The sequence below is a fragment of the Chlamydotis macqueenii genome, chromosome 12, assembly GCF_036417535.1.
Source record: "Chlamydotis macqueenii isolate bChlMac1 chromosome 12, bChlMac1.mat, whole genome shotgun sequence".
NCBI lineage: Eukaryota > Metazoa > Chordata > Aves > Otidiformes > Otididae > Chlamydotis > Chlamydotis macqueenii.
This window is the reverse complement of record NC_141567.1, coordinates 21,795,383-21,811,200: the sequence shown is the minus strand read 5'-3', so window position 1 is coordinate 21,811,200 and position 15,818 is coordinate 21,795,383. Positions and strand designations below refer to the sequence as shown.

General features: G+C 39.3%; 1 protein-coding gene across 3 annotated transcripts in view; it reads right to left on the bottom strand.

The window, feature by feature from the left end:
* The window catches only part of MYO1E (myosin IE), an 80,455-nt gene that overhangs the window by 18,519 nt on the left and 46,118 nt on the right, over window positions 1-15,818 (bottom strand). For all 3 annotated transcript variants that reach the window (XR_015259880.1, XM_086757125.1, XM_010120747.2), the window contains 10 exons: window positions 15,173-15,305; window positions 12,185-12,381; window positions 11,315-11,395; window positions 10,853-10,939; window positions 9,522-9,608; window positions 8,237-8,404; window positions 7,397-7,482; window positions 6,733-6,814; window positions 5,797-5,903; window positions 2,642-2,740 (listed from right to left, as the gene is read on the bottom strand). Coding sequence is in view for 2 of the 3 variants with exons in the window: in XM_086757125.1 (XP_086613251.1) it covers window positions 2,642-2,740; window positions 5,797-5,903; window positions 6,733-6,814; window positions 7,397-7,482; window positions 8,237-8,404; window positions 9,522-9,608; window positions 10,853-10,939; window positions 11,315-11,395; window positions 12,185-12,381; window positions 15,173-15,305 (1,127 nt within the window). In the remaining variant the exon portion in view is untranslated. The remainder of the gene's footprint in view (window positions 1-2,641; window positions 2,741-5,796; window positions 5,904-6,732; window positions 6,815-7,396; window positions 7,483-8,236; window positions 8,405-9,521; window positions 9,609-10,852; window positions 10,940-11,314; window positions 11,396-12,184; window positions 12,382-15,172; window positions 15,306-15,818) is intronic.

Genomic DNA, 15,818 nt, shown 5'->3' with positions numbered 1-15,818 from the left:
TAAGGGAGTGCTCATTACTCATTCTTTTCATACCTACAATGTTATCCAGCCAGGAAGCAGCAACAGTGTCATGCAACTCAAGTAACAATACCAAAGAAAAATAGCGAACGGTTAAAAAGGAACATATCACAAAACCCAAACACCTCTGAGCAGCAAGTATATGAAAAGAGAAAGCTAACTCATGGGTGATTCAGAAGGGTCTCCTGATGCTGCCATGTTCCACTCGATTACCAGTTGTCAAATGCTCAGGTACTATGCATGACGGTGTATAAAGTAGCTCTTACACCATCTTAAATACAGAAGTATAGTACGCATAATCTATGTTAACAGACAATGTGTACACTTATCTATTTACGTCATTTATCAGTATTATGGGATAAACAGATGCAGCCCAGTAAGGAGCTGCAAGTTCAACTCCCAGCTTATTGAACGGCCTCTTGCAGGTTCACCATGGACCACCAAGAGTGCGGTTGTATAGGTGGGTCTACGCAAGTCTTAATTTGTAGGAGCTGACGTTAATAAAGGCATTGAAACTGCTACCTTCCACACAACAGAATTTGACATTACATTTCAGCATGTTACAAATTGTTTCCTACATCAGCTGAGCTGAAAGGAGGGCACAGGGAAAACAGGACTTAAGACCTTTTAATATAAGTAAAGCTCTTGGGTACAAAATAAGAAAACATTTCAAATTCTTTTTCATAAACTCAAATTAACTTGATACATTTTACTGGTGTGGCAAGTCTACAGGGCAGAAGAAAGATTACTCCGTAACACACACCCCAATTAACTATTTCACAAGTGTATAAGGTGACAATTCTATCATTCTTCACTGCTGTTTACAAAGAGCACTTTCCCCTAACGCACTTGTGTGTGCTTCCCGTTAAACTGGTCATGTCAAGATCTGTGTATCTAGGTTTTTCAGGCTTGTGCAATTTGATTTCAGCACAAGTACCGAGTGTGTTCTTACAATGCTTCTGAAACAACTTCAAATCATGACTGCTCCCCCAAAATTATCTGTGGTAAGTTCCCAGTAAGCAGTCAGGCCCTGTCTGTCTGTAAATACCGGAGCATGGAGCTCAGTTTTCAGAGGGTATGCTCTGAAACACACAGGCCTTTTCAGTGGCTGTGGCTTTTTGCATGCAAATGTAAATGTTGTACATAAAAGTCTATTCAGCCCAGAACTCTCCACTTGCATGGAGCTGCCAAGGAACTCCCAGTGCAAACAAGGGGGCAAGCATGCATTTCCTGTCATCCCCTGCCTCAGCCCGCTGCTACTCACACCGACTCGGGGGTCAGAACAGGGCTTGTTCTGGATGCTAGGGAACTGGGAATGGAAAGGCTGCAGGAAGAGTTTTACTCACAACAGAATGTTAAATTTAACAAGACTAATACGAAGCATACAGGTGAAATCCATACACAATGGTTTCAATTGCCTGTGAATCTCTGCGTATAAAGTGAAGTACAGAAATCTATTCACCTTCCAGAAGAACCATGTAGCTCTTCTTTGTGTGGACTTCTCAGGCACATTTCTAGACCTGCACAGCCCTCACAGACAGGGTTCAACAACTGTGGAGGCTAGATTTAATACACGTTATTAATCTGTTACTCTCTCTCAGTAACAGTCTGTTTTAAGTAACGCAGCTGAAGCATACTCATGTTTATATCTCTGGGCTTGAAGATCGTGAAGAAAAGGGGATTTTAAATTGTTCCATAATGAAAAGTGAGTCCATGCTTTACGATATTTTAGATCTGTCTACTATGAGATGATCAGAACATTCTCTGTATTATCACAAAGAAATATCAATTACTTTGTTCTGGGCTGTCTGATTAATTATACTCCATTCCTTGCAACAACTGATTGAGTTTTTTGTTTTATACTCTCAAATGTAACACAAAGACTTCCAACAAAAGCTGATTTGTCACGTAATGCCCCAGTTTGGGCATTTATTAGCTCCATTTTCTAAAAAAACAGAAGCTAATTGTATAAATCTTGAAATTGTTCTTATTTAAGAGGATTTCATTAGCTAGTGGAGGTAGTTAATCATCTTAACAGCTGGTCCTAAGGCACTGAAGAAAGGATTGCTCTTCCAGAGCTCTGACTTGCTTTCATTCAGTGAGCAGCTGCAGAGGTTTGAGTTGTAACCGTTCCCAGCTGTTTAAACACCAGTGGAAGGATGTAAGGAGCAATTTAAGCTACAGGGACTCCTTACACCGAAATGGCTGAATGGGAGGCATGTATTTCTTTACCTTCTGTCATTGGGAAAGAAGAGGCGGGAGGCCAGAGCAGTAACATTTATAACAAAGGCGAGCCGCTAGACACTCAGCTTCCAGCCTCTGCAGCTCAGAACTGAGTTCTCTTGACTCTTTTTAACTTTGAGGAACCCTCAGGTAGCACTACAAAAAGAATTGAGGTCTTAGGCGAGTTTACAGAAGAATGAAAAGACTTTCAAAGACACAAAGCCAGTCCTTACGACACTTTCAGTTCTCTGTGTAAGCTACATCCTGAGCAAGGTAAATGGGGAAAAAGGTAAGTGGGAAACGAGAAGCTTTCAAAATCTGCAACTTCTTGTTTTCCTCCTCATCACGGAAACAACTGTGCTGTGATATTTCAAAATCAGTTACCTAATAATTAGCCTACCTCTGCAAAAACTTCTTGAAGACCCGCCTGTAGGCATAACCAGCTCTTCTTACTCGAATGTTTTCTTTCAGACCTAAGTACTCCACTTGGTGTTTTACCCTGCAGACAAAAACAATGCAAGAGTTACAATCCATTTTATTTCAGCACACTTGTGGATTGAGGTCTTCTTAAAAGTCCAAATCATGTTCAAAGACTTCTAAAATCCATGCACTTCTAAAATTCCAAGGGACTGGGAAATTGGTTTGTGCTCTTTTACGGTCGGTTTCGCCTATGTTGTACATGGCTCAACCCTCAACAGGAGCTCTTTTTTGGTGGTTCTGGAAAAAGGACCAAATTTGTTGGCTGGAGAAAGCTCCCTTCTTCCTTGTAGCACCTTGCCCTCTTTCTGGAGCTGCAGTACATTATTTAATGTTCCTTCTAACATATCCTGCTAGTCTACTATATAATGCTTGGAGACTCAATCAGAAGAATTTCAGTTAGCTTCCTTAACAGCGTATGACTCTTGCTGTTTCCTTTGCATTCCCTTCATTTCCTCATCCCAATCATATGGCTGGAAGAGGCAATGTCAGTTTTTAACTCTGAAATGTGGTATTCAGGGGCTTCCAGTGCTGTTCTTTTACGGGGCAAATTATAGAATCTTTAGATTTTAACCCTGCAAGTTTAACAAGCAGTATATAAAAGACCATTCCTTTGCATACAATAAAAAAGCAACCCCGTAAGGAGCCGCTTAGTTTTGTTTTGCTTACTATTTTTCTGATTTTACAAAAGATTTTTCAAATCCTGAAAAATCAGTTAATTCAATGTTATTTCTCCAGCTATTTTGAAATATTTCAATAAAGTGTATTGCCCATTGATTTTTTTTTTCCTTTTTTTTTGGTTGAGATATTCTTTTCACATGACTCATAGTAAAAAGGGAGAAAAACTTTTGAAATCCCATGCTACAAATGACAAAAGCCCATCAGTTACTACTTCTTTTTAAATAACACTTACAAGAGGTATTTTACTAATGATGAGCGACCTTGTTCTTTTAGCTTATAATAAGGAATCCTGCACATTTTAATCTTGCTGTGTTCAAGGAATAAAGTATATTTTGTACCCTCTCCAAGAGTTCTGGTACAGTAGAAAGTTGGTGGACAAAAATACATTTTCCTGTTTATAGCTTTCCCTCCTCTTCACATCTGGAATAATGCATTGGAGCAACAGCATTACTCCCATTTTCTTACTGTCCTGCCAGTATTAGTGTCCAGCAACACAGAATTTGAGACATTTTTCTGGTTTTCCTTTTCTTTCTGAGAAAAAGCACACTGAAAACCTCCCTCCAGGCATCAACCTCAAGCAGGTCAGGGTCTGGGAATTCAGCTAATGCAGCAATTTTGAATACAAGTCCAGGTGGCTGTGCCAGGACCTGAACAAAAACACATTTCAAGATCATCCAAATTTCTGGAATAACTAAGGTATTAAACGAGGTTTATAAATTACACAAGGTCTACGTTTCAGTGCTAAATGTTCTGGAATTATTCAGCAGCAGTACAAAGCTGGGGTGACACAGCTTCTGTGAGAGTGAAATAAGATAGGCTCTGTGAATTTTTTTTTTCCTTTTTCATAACATTTTCACTGTCTTGTAACATGCTACTAATAAGTAGAGTAGATATACTACTCCCACCACGTCAACTATGACAGCATGTATATCATGCATTATGCGATCACAGAAAAAAACAAAACAAACCAAAAAACCCTAAACCAACAGTCAGCAAAATAACCACATAAACTCAGTTCTGTTTTGTATTTCCCTCAACACAGAACTTTCTCACAGTAAAATCACCAAACAACAAAATTAAGCTTAAGTTTGAGTTGTCGTATGCGTATAAATGTATTTCCCCCAGCCATGTCACTAACTGCTACAGCGTATGTCTACTATAGGAGGCCCTGGTATAACACATGGGAAACCACACTCTGAAGTGGGGGATTTTTAATGAATGCTGGGATTTTTAAACAGGGATGAAGGATTACCATAACAAGAACTACTGCCATTTGTGTCTGAGTTTGACAGTACACAAGCCTTTGTATTTCTTTTGTTATCAGCAGCTACTGCCTTTGCCAAATACAACCCTCCTGATGGGAAATCCTGCCCGTTATTGCTCCAAAAGGGGTTTCCTGAAAGCTGGCATTTTCTCAGGACTTTTTGTTTGTTTGTTTCACTGGTTTCCTAGCAACACCTTCCACAACAACAGGCCTGTTTTCCAATATGTAAATGATTGATTTTAAAAGCCCCTCAACTTACAGTCAAAAGTTTTAGATCTACTTATTCCAGGATCGCTTACTTTCCTCCTTTGGTCACCGGCGTCAGTGGAAAATTAAGTGCAGCAACAGCAGGATCTTCAGGGGTGGAAAAGCCAGAGAAAGGGGGTCTACGTGTACTGCCAAAACCTAAATGACACATTCAAGCGCAGTCCCAGTTGCGCCCTGTGTTTGCTCTGCATCTGCCTGGAATTGCGCTAGTCTGCACGCCAAACGGCAGGAAGTATCTTTTTTCAGATAATATGAAGACGCTGTAAAGCATCATATCGTTAAAAGCACCTTAAAATAGACGTGATAAACCAAGCTGATGACATAGACATCTATTTAGCATTCACATAACCACCCAGTATCTGAGTGACTTCTCTTTAAAGAGTGGCCTAATGAAACTTTAAAGTCAAGAAGCAGAAAAGGAACCTTCTGCATCCTTGGCTATACAGACTTTTTGGTGAGTGATACATCAAAGCAGATACAGACATCCTGCTGGCTTTTTAGCTAATAGAAGCTGTTTTAAAAGCATAAAGCAAAAGCTGGAATTGATGCATAATACATTTGGTGTGTAAATTCTACCTGGAAAACAGAGTCTTTAATATACCGACTGCGCTACTGTTATGCAGATATTGATTATTCACAACTCATATGAGAAAATCTATGAACTGCATAAAATAACTGCTGATTTAGACCAAGTGACCACAGCTTATCTTCAAAGTTTAGGAGAGGTCATGCCAGATTTAACTTCTGAAGGTTTTAGAGTATCTAGTTCTGTTTGTCTGTAGGCTGTATGGTTACAAATTTGGGGGTTTTGTGGCTTTTTTTGACTATTAGCATTGTTTCTCTTCATGTACTCTGCTTATCCATACCTGCTCTCCTCCCAGTCTCGAGACTTCTTTGTTTCATTTGGTTTGATGCAGCGGATGTAATGGGGCGTACACTTCATCAGGGTGCCAACAAGGTCATTTGCTTGTTTCTGTAAAATTGAGGGAAAACAACAGGATCTGAGCCGAACAGGGTAAATCTTGTGAGAGAATTCTAAAAGTTATCAGGCCTCTGCTGATGATCTGGTTGGCTGGATGCAGTTGACTTTGGTCTTTCTTCAGAACAACCAAAGTGTCTTGGGATAATACACACCTCATGAAAAACTGATCAGTAAACAGGAGGCACCATTATCTCCAGCTATGTACTATATATAAACTATTACATGAAAGCATGGAGTGACAAGGAATGCATCAGGTGAGCTTGACTGTCAGGGTGAAATATGAGGAAAGAGGCTGATAAAATTCCCATTTCCAAAGTCTGCAAGTATGTAAATCTAAGCCTCTATTTTACAGCCAGTCTCCAAAAAGAGGCTCGCCTTCTAACACTCACTACTTCCTTCAAGGTGCACTGTGGTCAGCAGAAGGGCTTCTGTTGACTTCAGCAGGAGCTGGATCAGACCCTGCTGCATTTCTGCACTATAAAGAGATCAGGGATCTGTAGCTAAATTGTAGGACATCCCGTAGCTGAGTGAAGGGGCTCATTCGTTATGGACATGCGAATACTATTACGACTGCCATCAATGGCTCGTCGGGAAAATTCACTGCTGTAGAATGCAGCTGAACACAACGTTTCATGAACGGTGATGCTGGGAAAGACATGATTCTAACAGCTGGAAACAATGCATCACTTTGCAATCGAGATACTCCTGATGTCTATCTTTAAAAATGGCTGGGCAGTAAAAACCAGCAAAGATTACTTTTTTAAAAAAAAAACGTATGTAGGTACCCATACACAGACTAACACCACAAAACTAGACATACTTTGATCTTGCTGCCCGCAGTGGTAGGACGGCCCTTCTTGTCCACTTGAAGATTTTCAGGAAATAGAGCCTTTATAAAAGGCCTAGGAAAGAATTAATAAAATAGCGTTGGCATAGAAATGCAATTCAATGCAGGAATGTCAAGGAATAGGCTGTAAAAGTTAACAGTTGAGCAGAATATAAGTAGCTATTTCTACTAATCTGGAGTCACATCAAATCTGGTTTAAGATTAGTATTTTCCATGAGCTTCATTCCTCACAGAGATCCCTTGCTATTTTAGAGAGCCTTGGAAGACATGATAGCAGACTTCTAGACTCAAAGAAATGCATACTTCTTTAAAAGTAAGCATAAATTAATTAAAATTAAAAAACTAAAAATAAAACAATGCCTGTTCTGAGAGAAAATCACGGATGGCCTGGTTTGAGGCCAAAACAAATGGCGGTCATTGTACCATTTGATTCTGACACTGCAGCACCTTACTTACTAAGAGATTGCAGAAAGTGAAGGTCAACATAATGCAAGTGATAGTGTTCTACTGCAGTGATGTTTTATTTCCACTTTTACGCACAATGAGCTCACAGGTTTTGGAGTAGAGAAGTCAGGCCCTCTGCATCCATCTGAACTAACACGTTATTCCTAGCTTTAAGCAAGTTTTGCTTACGTACAAATCACTGCTCTGCATGAGTTCAATCAAGTCCATGAAAAGAACATCCCGATTTCTCTCGCAGAATCCATCCATATCATAAGATACCTGGGCCAAGGTGGAAATTGATTGTTTGTGGTAAGTTGAGAACCCAATAATTAAAGAAAACTTAAATCCTATCCTCATCAGTAGCTGTTCTGAACTTTTTGGTTACTCTGGCATAACTCAAAGATACTACAATGATCATAAAATGCTTGCATATATTATTAACTCTTTCACAACAAACATAAAGGAACTTCATCCGTATATTTAAATTCGGTGAAAAAGACTGTTATGGAGCTAGTGAATGGAATACAACACAAGTGAATTTAATATTGAATTTTCTTGAAGAAAAATTTTTGCATAAGGGTTTACTGTTATTAACTGCAGGAAATCATGAATAGTCTGAGAAATATACCCAAAGAAGATAGAATTGTACATTATATACCCAGTTTTATGGGTGTATCATCACCTAAGGATAATTTTTATATCCGAGTTATTTAAGTTTACTGCTATTATAACCAACAATTAAGATTATAATTAACAAACCCCTCAGGGTACTTTTTATTAAATTTAATGTTAAGCTGTGGTCAGTATGTTTGACAGCAGCATGGCCCAGACTCATCTCTTTAAGCATGGGACATATGTTAGGGTGTATTTGCTCTAAACTCCCCACCTTGTGAAAGGAGGACACCATCTCCCGAGATACTCTGGCTATTTAAAGTCAAAACAGCCCTCTACAGGGCTTCCCCCTTCCTTTCACCACTGTTCTTTTTCCTTATAAATACATTACGCACAATTCAGTGATGACTTTCCGCATTACCTTTCCAGCATAATGATGAATGATAAATCCCTGGTTCCAGCTGTTGAAGTGTTCGTGAGTCCCAATCTGCATCTGCAGTTTTTGAAGCAGTGTTTGGTCAGCTCCTTCTCCCACTGCGTGCATTGTGGCACATACATCATCTAAAATGCTCATAATCCCTGGGGGATTCTAGTGCGTTGGAGAAGAAAAACAAGTAGCAAAAGTGAGGGGGGAAAAGGAATTATGCCAGTTTTTCCCCCCCAAGTAGAAAATTCTCTTTGCTACAAGAACACTAGAGCAAAGTCACAGCAGGAAGAATTCCCCCCCAGTCAGCAGATGTCACAGTAGATATTAATCTGTACACAAGCACGAAATTGTGTAAGGAGAGATGCCACTTTGTGTAGCCATAGTGACAGCGGGAAATGAGGGGGAAAACAATGATTGCTGTTCAAAAAAAAAAAAAAAAAAAAAAACCAAAAAAACCCCACAAAACCCCCCAAATGCCCAACATTTGTTTCAGTTTTTAATTCCTTCACAATGCAATCCGCTTTCTCATCCCACCAAAAAATCAACCCATGTCTGAGGTAAGCATTTAAACTCACATGCTGTAGTTTGACAAAGACCGAGACAGAAATCCTATCCTCTTCCTAGTTCTCCTGATACAGAGAGGGGACGGCCAAAATCTGATGTGCGCTTAAGCGCACGTCACTACAGCACCTGAACTACTCTTAAAATTAGCTGGCTTACACGAGGACCAATTACAGGGTGAAAAAACCTCTACTTCTGTCCTAAAGGACAACTCAACATTTGTTGTCACCTCAAATCAGAACACAAAGACTTTAAACTGCACAACATTCTGTGGAGCAAATAAAAAATTTCTTTTATCTATACTTCCTGCTCACTTGTTTCTGCTTAATTTGCGACAGTACCTCAAAGGAAGCAGGTAGTTTCCCAGTATGAAATCTCCCATGGGCACAGAAAGCCTTATCTGATACACAGTAGAATAATATGTCATGAAGTTAATGATAAATTTAGGTGGGTATAATTTAATTTCCATCATATTTTTAGTCACACATCAATCGTGCTATTTTATGGTTCGCTTTTTGGTCGGTATCTTAGATGACATATATCATAGCGCTCTTATAAGACATCTTGTGTAAGGTTTATATATAGGCTTAGCATGACTCAGTAACTGAACAACAGAATTTGCATTTTTCCTATGAACATTCTTGACAGCAAAGCAGTTGCCCAAATATTTTAGAGAAAAATCTTGTGTTTTTTCCATTTGTTTGTGCTAAATACTTACCACTTTGTTCTCTATTAGGTCGCACACTATTTTGTTGTTGAAGTAATCTATTGGTGTCCATCTAATTCCTTCTTGCACGTATTCTTCCTGTTCAGTAAAAAGACAGACCCAAATATTCCTGTGCGCTGTGGATGCAGCACTACATTCACAGAGCAACACACATACACCAACTCTGCGCTACTCGTGTTCAGAAAGATTTGTCAAATGCATGGTTGGGGGAGGTAGGAGAAACGGCCCATATGATAGTTAAATCCAGCTCTCCACTGCCTGAGAGATGAACTGAATCCTTCTCTGTTCTCCCCGTGCATTCTTCTACCATTCCTAGCCCTCGAGCAGTTACTAAGAGCAGGAATTTCATCAGTGCATTTATTGCCAAAGCACTCTGCAAATAGTAACACAGTGAGTTTTACCTCTCTCGACAGCGCACCTAAGCATCCGTATCCAAATCTATTTTAAAAATTAAGACCGTGACAGGCATGTGAAGGATCACCCCCAAAACAACACATTTAGAAATGCGCATGAAATGGAGACACAGCTCTGCTTTTTATTTCTGTGTGCAATTATGGTAACCCTAAAGACGTCTAGAGACTGACTGGGGAAAAATTCCCAGTAAAATGTGATTAACTTCACCCACTCAGTTGCACACGTATGAGTTCAGCTCGACACTCAGCAGGCCATTTGTGTGCTCAACTGCAACCAGCAGTTACTTTTACACAAAGGCAATTGTGTACGTGCACTCCCGAAAGCACTGTCCGAAAGCTGGTGCCAGGGCTGCGCTCACGCTGTGCACAGCGCTTCTGTCCCGGCTGCCTTCTGTCTGCCCCCCTTGCAGGAGCTCATGTTCACGTAAGCGAGATTCTGCAGTAAGACTACGAGCAGAAAACTGCTAATACTGTCAGAAGTATTCTTGCATTTGTCTCAGTAATCTATTTCATTCATATATATATATATTTTTTTTTTTTTTTTTAAGGGTGTGGAGGAAATTAAGGAAAGTATTCCTATTTCACGGTGTGTCACGTCCAAGGAAAGCACAGGGATGGATCCAAGCTGCAGGTTTCCGTTTCTCTCTGAGTCAGAACATGCAGCAAGTCTGGGCAGAGTCACAAGACTGCATTAGTACAGCATGTGATGGACTCACTTCTGTACCACTGAAGAGATGTCTCTAGCTGATGTGGTTTACAGTTTTACAGTCAGCCAACAACATTTTTTTTTCTTTGTCTTGCCTAACAAGGCAAATTCTATTATTAGCAGATGATGAAACCTTTTTTTTCCCACCAATTGAAAAAGCAATAGCTCATTTATTAATTCAAAAATAGTAACCGTCTGCTTACCTGTTCTGCCTTCAGTGTCAGTTCAATAAAAATCTGTTGCAGTTTTTCATTAACGAAATTGATGCAGAACTGTTCAAAACCATTTTTCTATAGGAAAACAATTTAAAAATTAGGTTTGTGCTTTATATGCAGTAATTCTTAGTCTTTATGCTGGCAGTAAGCTTCAAAGAAATGCTGTCAATGATGGATGGGTTGCTGATTTTACAGACATTCTGTGTAATCTCAGATCTTTTAAGATCAATGACCTAGTTTCTTTGAAGTTTCTTCTATACTTTGTGTTTATTAAGTGAGACATTACCAGCAAGAACTCAATGTCCAGGAAACTGGGCTGGGTTTTTTTTTTTGCTTTTATTCTGGCCACAGGATTTGTTTTTTTCTGTTTTGGATATTTTCCCCTCTGAATAACAAAAAAACCTCTCCCAGGTCAGATCAGCTCAAACCCCGAGTATTGCATTGCCTTACCTGAAATATTTCAAAGCCATAAATATCGAGGACACCAATGTTATATTCTTCATGGTCCTTCTCCATAGCCTTATTAATAGACTAATAAAACAGAAATAAAATGTAAAACGAAGTGTAGTATATATAAAGATATATTCATACCCTTAAATCTTTATATAAAAATATTGAGTATCTTTAAAAAGAACATAATTGAATGGAATACAAATATATGTAACAGGGTATTTTACTTTCACTTTTTAATGAAGAGTTACTAGCAGCTAGGAAACGAACAGCATACTATCCTGTTTCCCAGGTTAGCGAGACTTTGGATCTACTGTTTGTAAAAACCTTTCAGCTTCGGTGTAACTGGCTCAGTTAAAGGGAGCCAACAAGAGAACAGCAGCTTTAAGTCTGGTGTTTGATGTATTTTGCAGATGGTACCATGAACCTTTTCACCTATCACGTCGGGGTGCTGAAGGGGCTCTCTGCAGGACAGTGGGGTGAGAGAGCAGGGGACCATCACCCACTAATTCTGCGCATCTGAAAATGCTCAGCGGCGCAGGAGGACAGCAAGACTCAGAGAAGTATGGATGGTGACAGGAGGGAGATGTCAGAATGTCATTCGGGACAGTTGCGGCAGGAGACTAAGCAAACACAATGCTGAAAGCACAGCTCCTTTGCTTCACAGAAAGTGTTGCATTTGTCAGAGAATCAGCGCCTTGCATTTGACACCTGTGGTCACGCTCCCACCGCACTGCTGAGGGCTGCTGCTAAAGTTTAGGCAAAGAAACACACTGGGTGAAAAAGATGACAGACAGGAAAATCACTGCGAGCAACACTCCTCGTGTACGTGTGCTTGCTTTGATACAGAACGGAGCAACCCCAACTTACATCCACCAAGTAGTCAAAAACGCGGGAATGCAGGGCCTTGGCCAGCGCATCTCTGGTGTAGCAGGCTTGTTCCACGTTCAGCGTTACGTTGATGGACTCAGATTTGCCTCCCCACTTGCTGTCCATCTGTCTGCTGGTCAGTTTTTCCTTCAGGCGGTCCTGGTTAATTCCCAGGAGGAATGCAGGGAAAGCCAAAACTGCAAGAAAGAACGAGGTTCCTGACCAATATTGCTAAACCAATACAAAAGGAAGGGGAAAAAATAGCTCTATCTCTAATAACAATCAGTAGTAATAAACCTCATGGGGCACGTAGAATAAAAAGAAAAAAGGAGGAAGATTTATGTCTTTAGAATTTCCCTAAGCTCTCCAAGGACATATTCAACTCTTTACTTACATGAATTTCAATTAAGATAAACCACCCTGAAGTAAAATAGTCAGCTATTTCTGTACCTTCAGGCCTTCAAGGATGGCTTAGGTCATAGTTTTGAACTAGGTGGTTCAAACAAATCACTCTTGGAGGAGATGGAAATAAAAGATAGAGGTCACACATTAAATAAAATTGATACCACTGAAAATTCTTTGCAAAAACAGGGAATGTTTAAAATATATGCTATCTGCTTCCTAACATTCTTTGCCTTTCTTCTTCTAAGTTAGGATAGAAAAAACTGTAGGTAATTGGACCAAACATGCTCACATACACTGTAAAGATGCCAGAGTAAGTATTTAGGAAGACTACTGTAAGAATTTATGAAGACAGTGTAATGGCAAGAAGCACTATGCATACCTCAGAAATTCCTCCTTCACAGTGCTAATGATTTACTGGAAAGGAAGAATAGCTGGACATGACTTAATACAACCTCACATTCTTAAGATGCCTGATTGTTTTCCCTAGTTAGGGACCACAGAGATACTGTCTAGAAACCCCTATAAAGCAGGATACACACATAACTGAAAAAATGATCCTCCAAGAGTAATCAATAGCCATCTGTGGAATAGTTTTAAACACCATCTGTGAAGAAAAGCTGAAAAAGACTAGGTTCACTTCATCAGTTCTCAGAAAGTGTAAACCAAGTCTTCCAATACAATGCAAGTATAAAGAGGGGTGGTTTAAATTGCTTTCTGCATCTAGGAGAGAACAAGCAGTATTTAGCATGATTTGCAAGATGGAAGATTCAGAATAAATAATGACAACATTTTTTTCAGCTATTAATATAATCGAACTGTAACAGATAGCAGAGTCAGCATCACTGGCAATTTTAAAGAAGTATTTGTCTAAATGCCCATCAAGAACGGCCTGTGTATAGATTTGATTCTGACTCAGAGTAAGAGACTAGAGTTTTGGCATCTTGAAGAACAGCCTTCGCATGTTCTTCCACAATTGGCTACATAACAACAAGAACACTATTGACCAAACTGTTAAATTTTTTATTATTTCAGACTTACACAAAGAGTGGCTTATCAGTGGTCCTTCATTGTGTTTTATCTTTTGCGGCTACCCAGGCGATAAATGCTTTACTATTTAGTTGGCAAGGACAAAGAGTAAACTGGAGGGAGGATTAATAGAAAGAGAAACGAACCCAACTTTCAACTTCATAATGCAGAAATTGTACTAGACATTGCTATTTATCTTCTGGCTGCTTTAAAATGCAGCATGTTTATGAATAAGTTCTATATTCACTCTGCTAATTTTTTCAATGTATTATTCATACCCAACTTCTGTATTTATATCCCTGTGAGCAAGAGAAATTCGGTGCACATAGCTCATCATAGAAACATACTGACATTTACCAACTTATTTTCAACTCATGTCTTTTCAGTTTGTTCCTTTTTGATGCAACACTCTGTATCTATCTCGTCTGGCTATTAAATGTCTTTATTACACTGAAAGATTTAATTCTGTGATTTGAATGGAAGCACAGTAGCTCATTTGGAATTACAAGGTGTATGAAAAATTCTGTACTTTTCTTTGGATGTATAAAATGCCACAAAATGTTTTTCTTTGGGTTGACTTACTATTCTCTCAAATTAAGAAACTAAGGTTGAAAATCAGTACTTTTATTTCCCAATTTCTTAAAACAAATAGCAAGAGAGTACTAATACAGATGAGTGGCAAGTTGACTTAAGAGATGAGATACTTCATTCATAGTCCACTTACCCAAACCTAAACTAACAAATGCCGTTTTCCTAAACGTAAGGACCATTCTGAATTAAGAGTTAGGAGAACAGACAGATAGGTGTGCATATCCACTCTGTCCTTAAACTGTCAAGGTAGTATAAAATCAGCACTATATGCAAGGTATAAATCGTGACAAAAATGTTTAAGACTGAAAAACTATTAATCTTTCAACATCTTGCTGATGTGGGCCTAGGTGATACAAAACAGCAGCAAGAGGTGAAGGATGCAAGGACAGTGTGTTGTGAATAAGCAAATAATAAGGAAATAGTTACACAGTAGATCTACCTAATACTGAGGTATGGGTTGGGAAATCTGAGACAGTGAACATAACTGTGGTACGTACATTCTGTATTTCAATTCAACTCTGAATTTCTCTTTTCCAAGCACCTCTTCCGGATGCACGTACATCTACATATGCCTGGGCGCTGACCGTGTACCTGAGACTAGGGATACTCCACCAGTTGGTAGCTGCGCTCAAGTTGCAACGAGGTCAGAGAAACCACACAAGAAATGGGTTTGGTTGTTTCTGAATGCATGCTGATGCATTGAAAGGAGCAGAGTTCAAGCTGGCTTGAAAGCATTTCTCACAATTTCTATTATTTCACACTTAAAAGCTGGAGAAGGATTTCTTAAATTCAAATGGAAAATTGCACTCCTATTAAGTCAGGGGCCTCAGTGCCATTGGTTTTGGAAGAGAATCTAAATTAGCAGCCTCGCACTATAAGAAACATGCACTGTGTTTGGATAAGCAGCTCAGGCCATGCGGGTTTCAGCCCATTGCTAATTCCGTAACAGTTTCCCGAGGTACTTACACTCCTCACTCTCCACTCCCGCATAGTTGCCAACTTCTTTGAAGCTAATGTTTCCCAAATGCAGGATTCCTGCCACTATCTGCAGCACCAAAGCCTGTTCCTCTGCAAAGATCCCAATCACACTCATTGCATGCTTGGAAGAAAAAGAGAAAAATATTAATCAATCGAAGAATCTGTTCAATAACTCTTAGTCATAGGAGTCCTTTTAAAATTTTGATGTTAAAAATCTGAGTTTTTCAAAATTTCATTACAGCCCGTGCTGAAGTTTCGAAGGGTACCAGACGTCCTACTTCAGCATTTTTGTATTTTTAATTAAATACAGAAGCATCTACACCATTTAGAATACATATTAGCAAAATAAATTCTGGAAAAATTAAAGTTACTAAGAACCAAGCAACTGCTTTCAAGTCACACTAAAAATAAACAGTTTCATTGCAAAATGGGAAGCAATGAATTTAAGAGACAATGATTTTAATTCCTTCTACACAGACAGTTTATCCCCCGAGACCAAGAACTGTGAAGCTGCACTGAAGGATCTACAAAGCAGCAGAGTCTGTCTGGCTCAGGCTGTGAGGTTTAGCCACGTACTAGAAAATAATCCACAACAACATCGGAGTTTGGAGTCTAGAGTAACTCATAGAAAGTC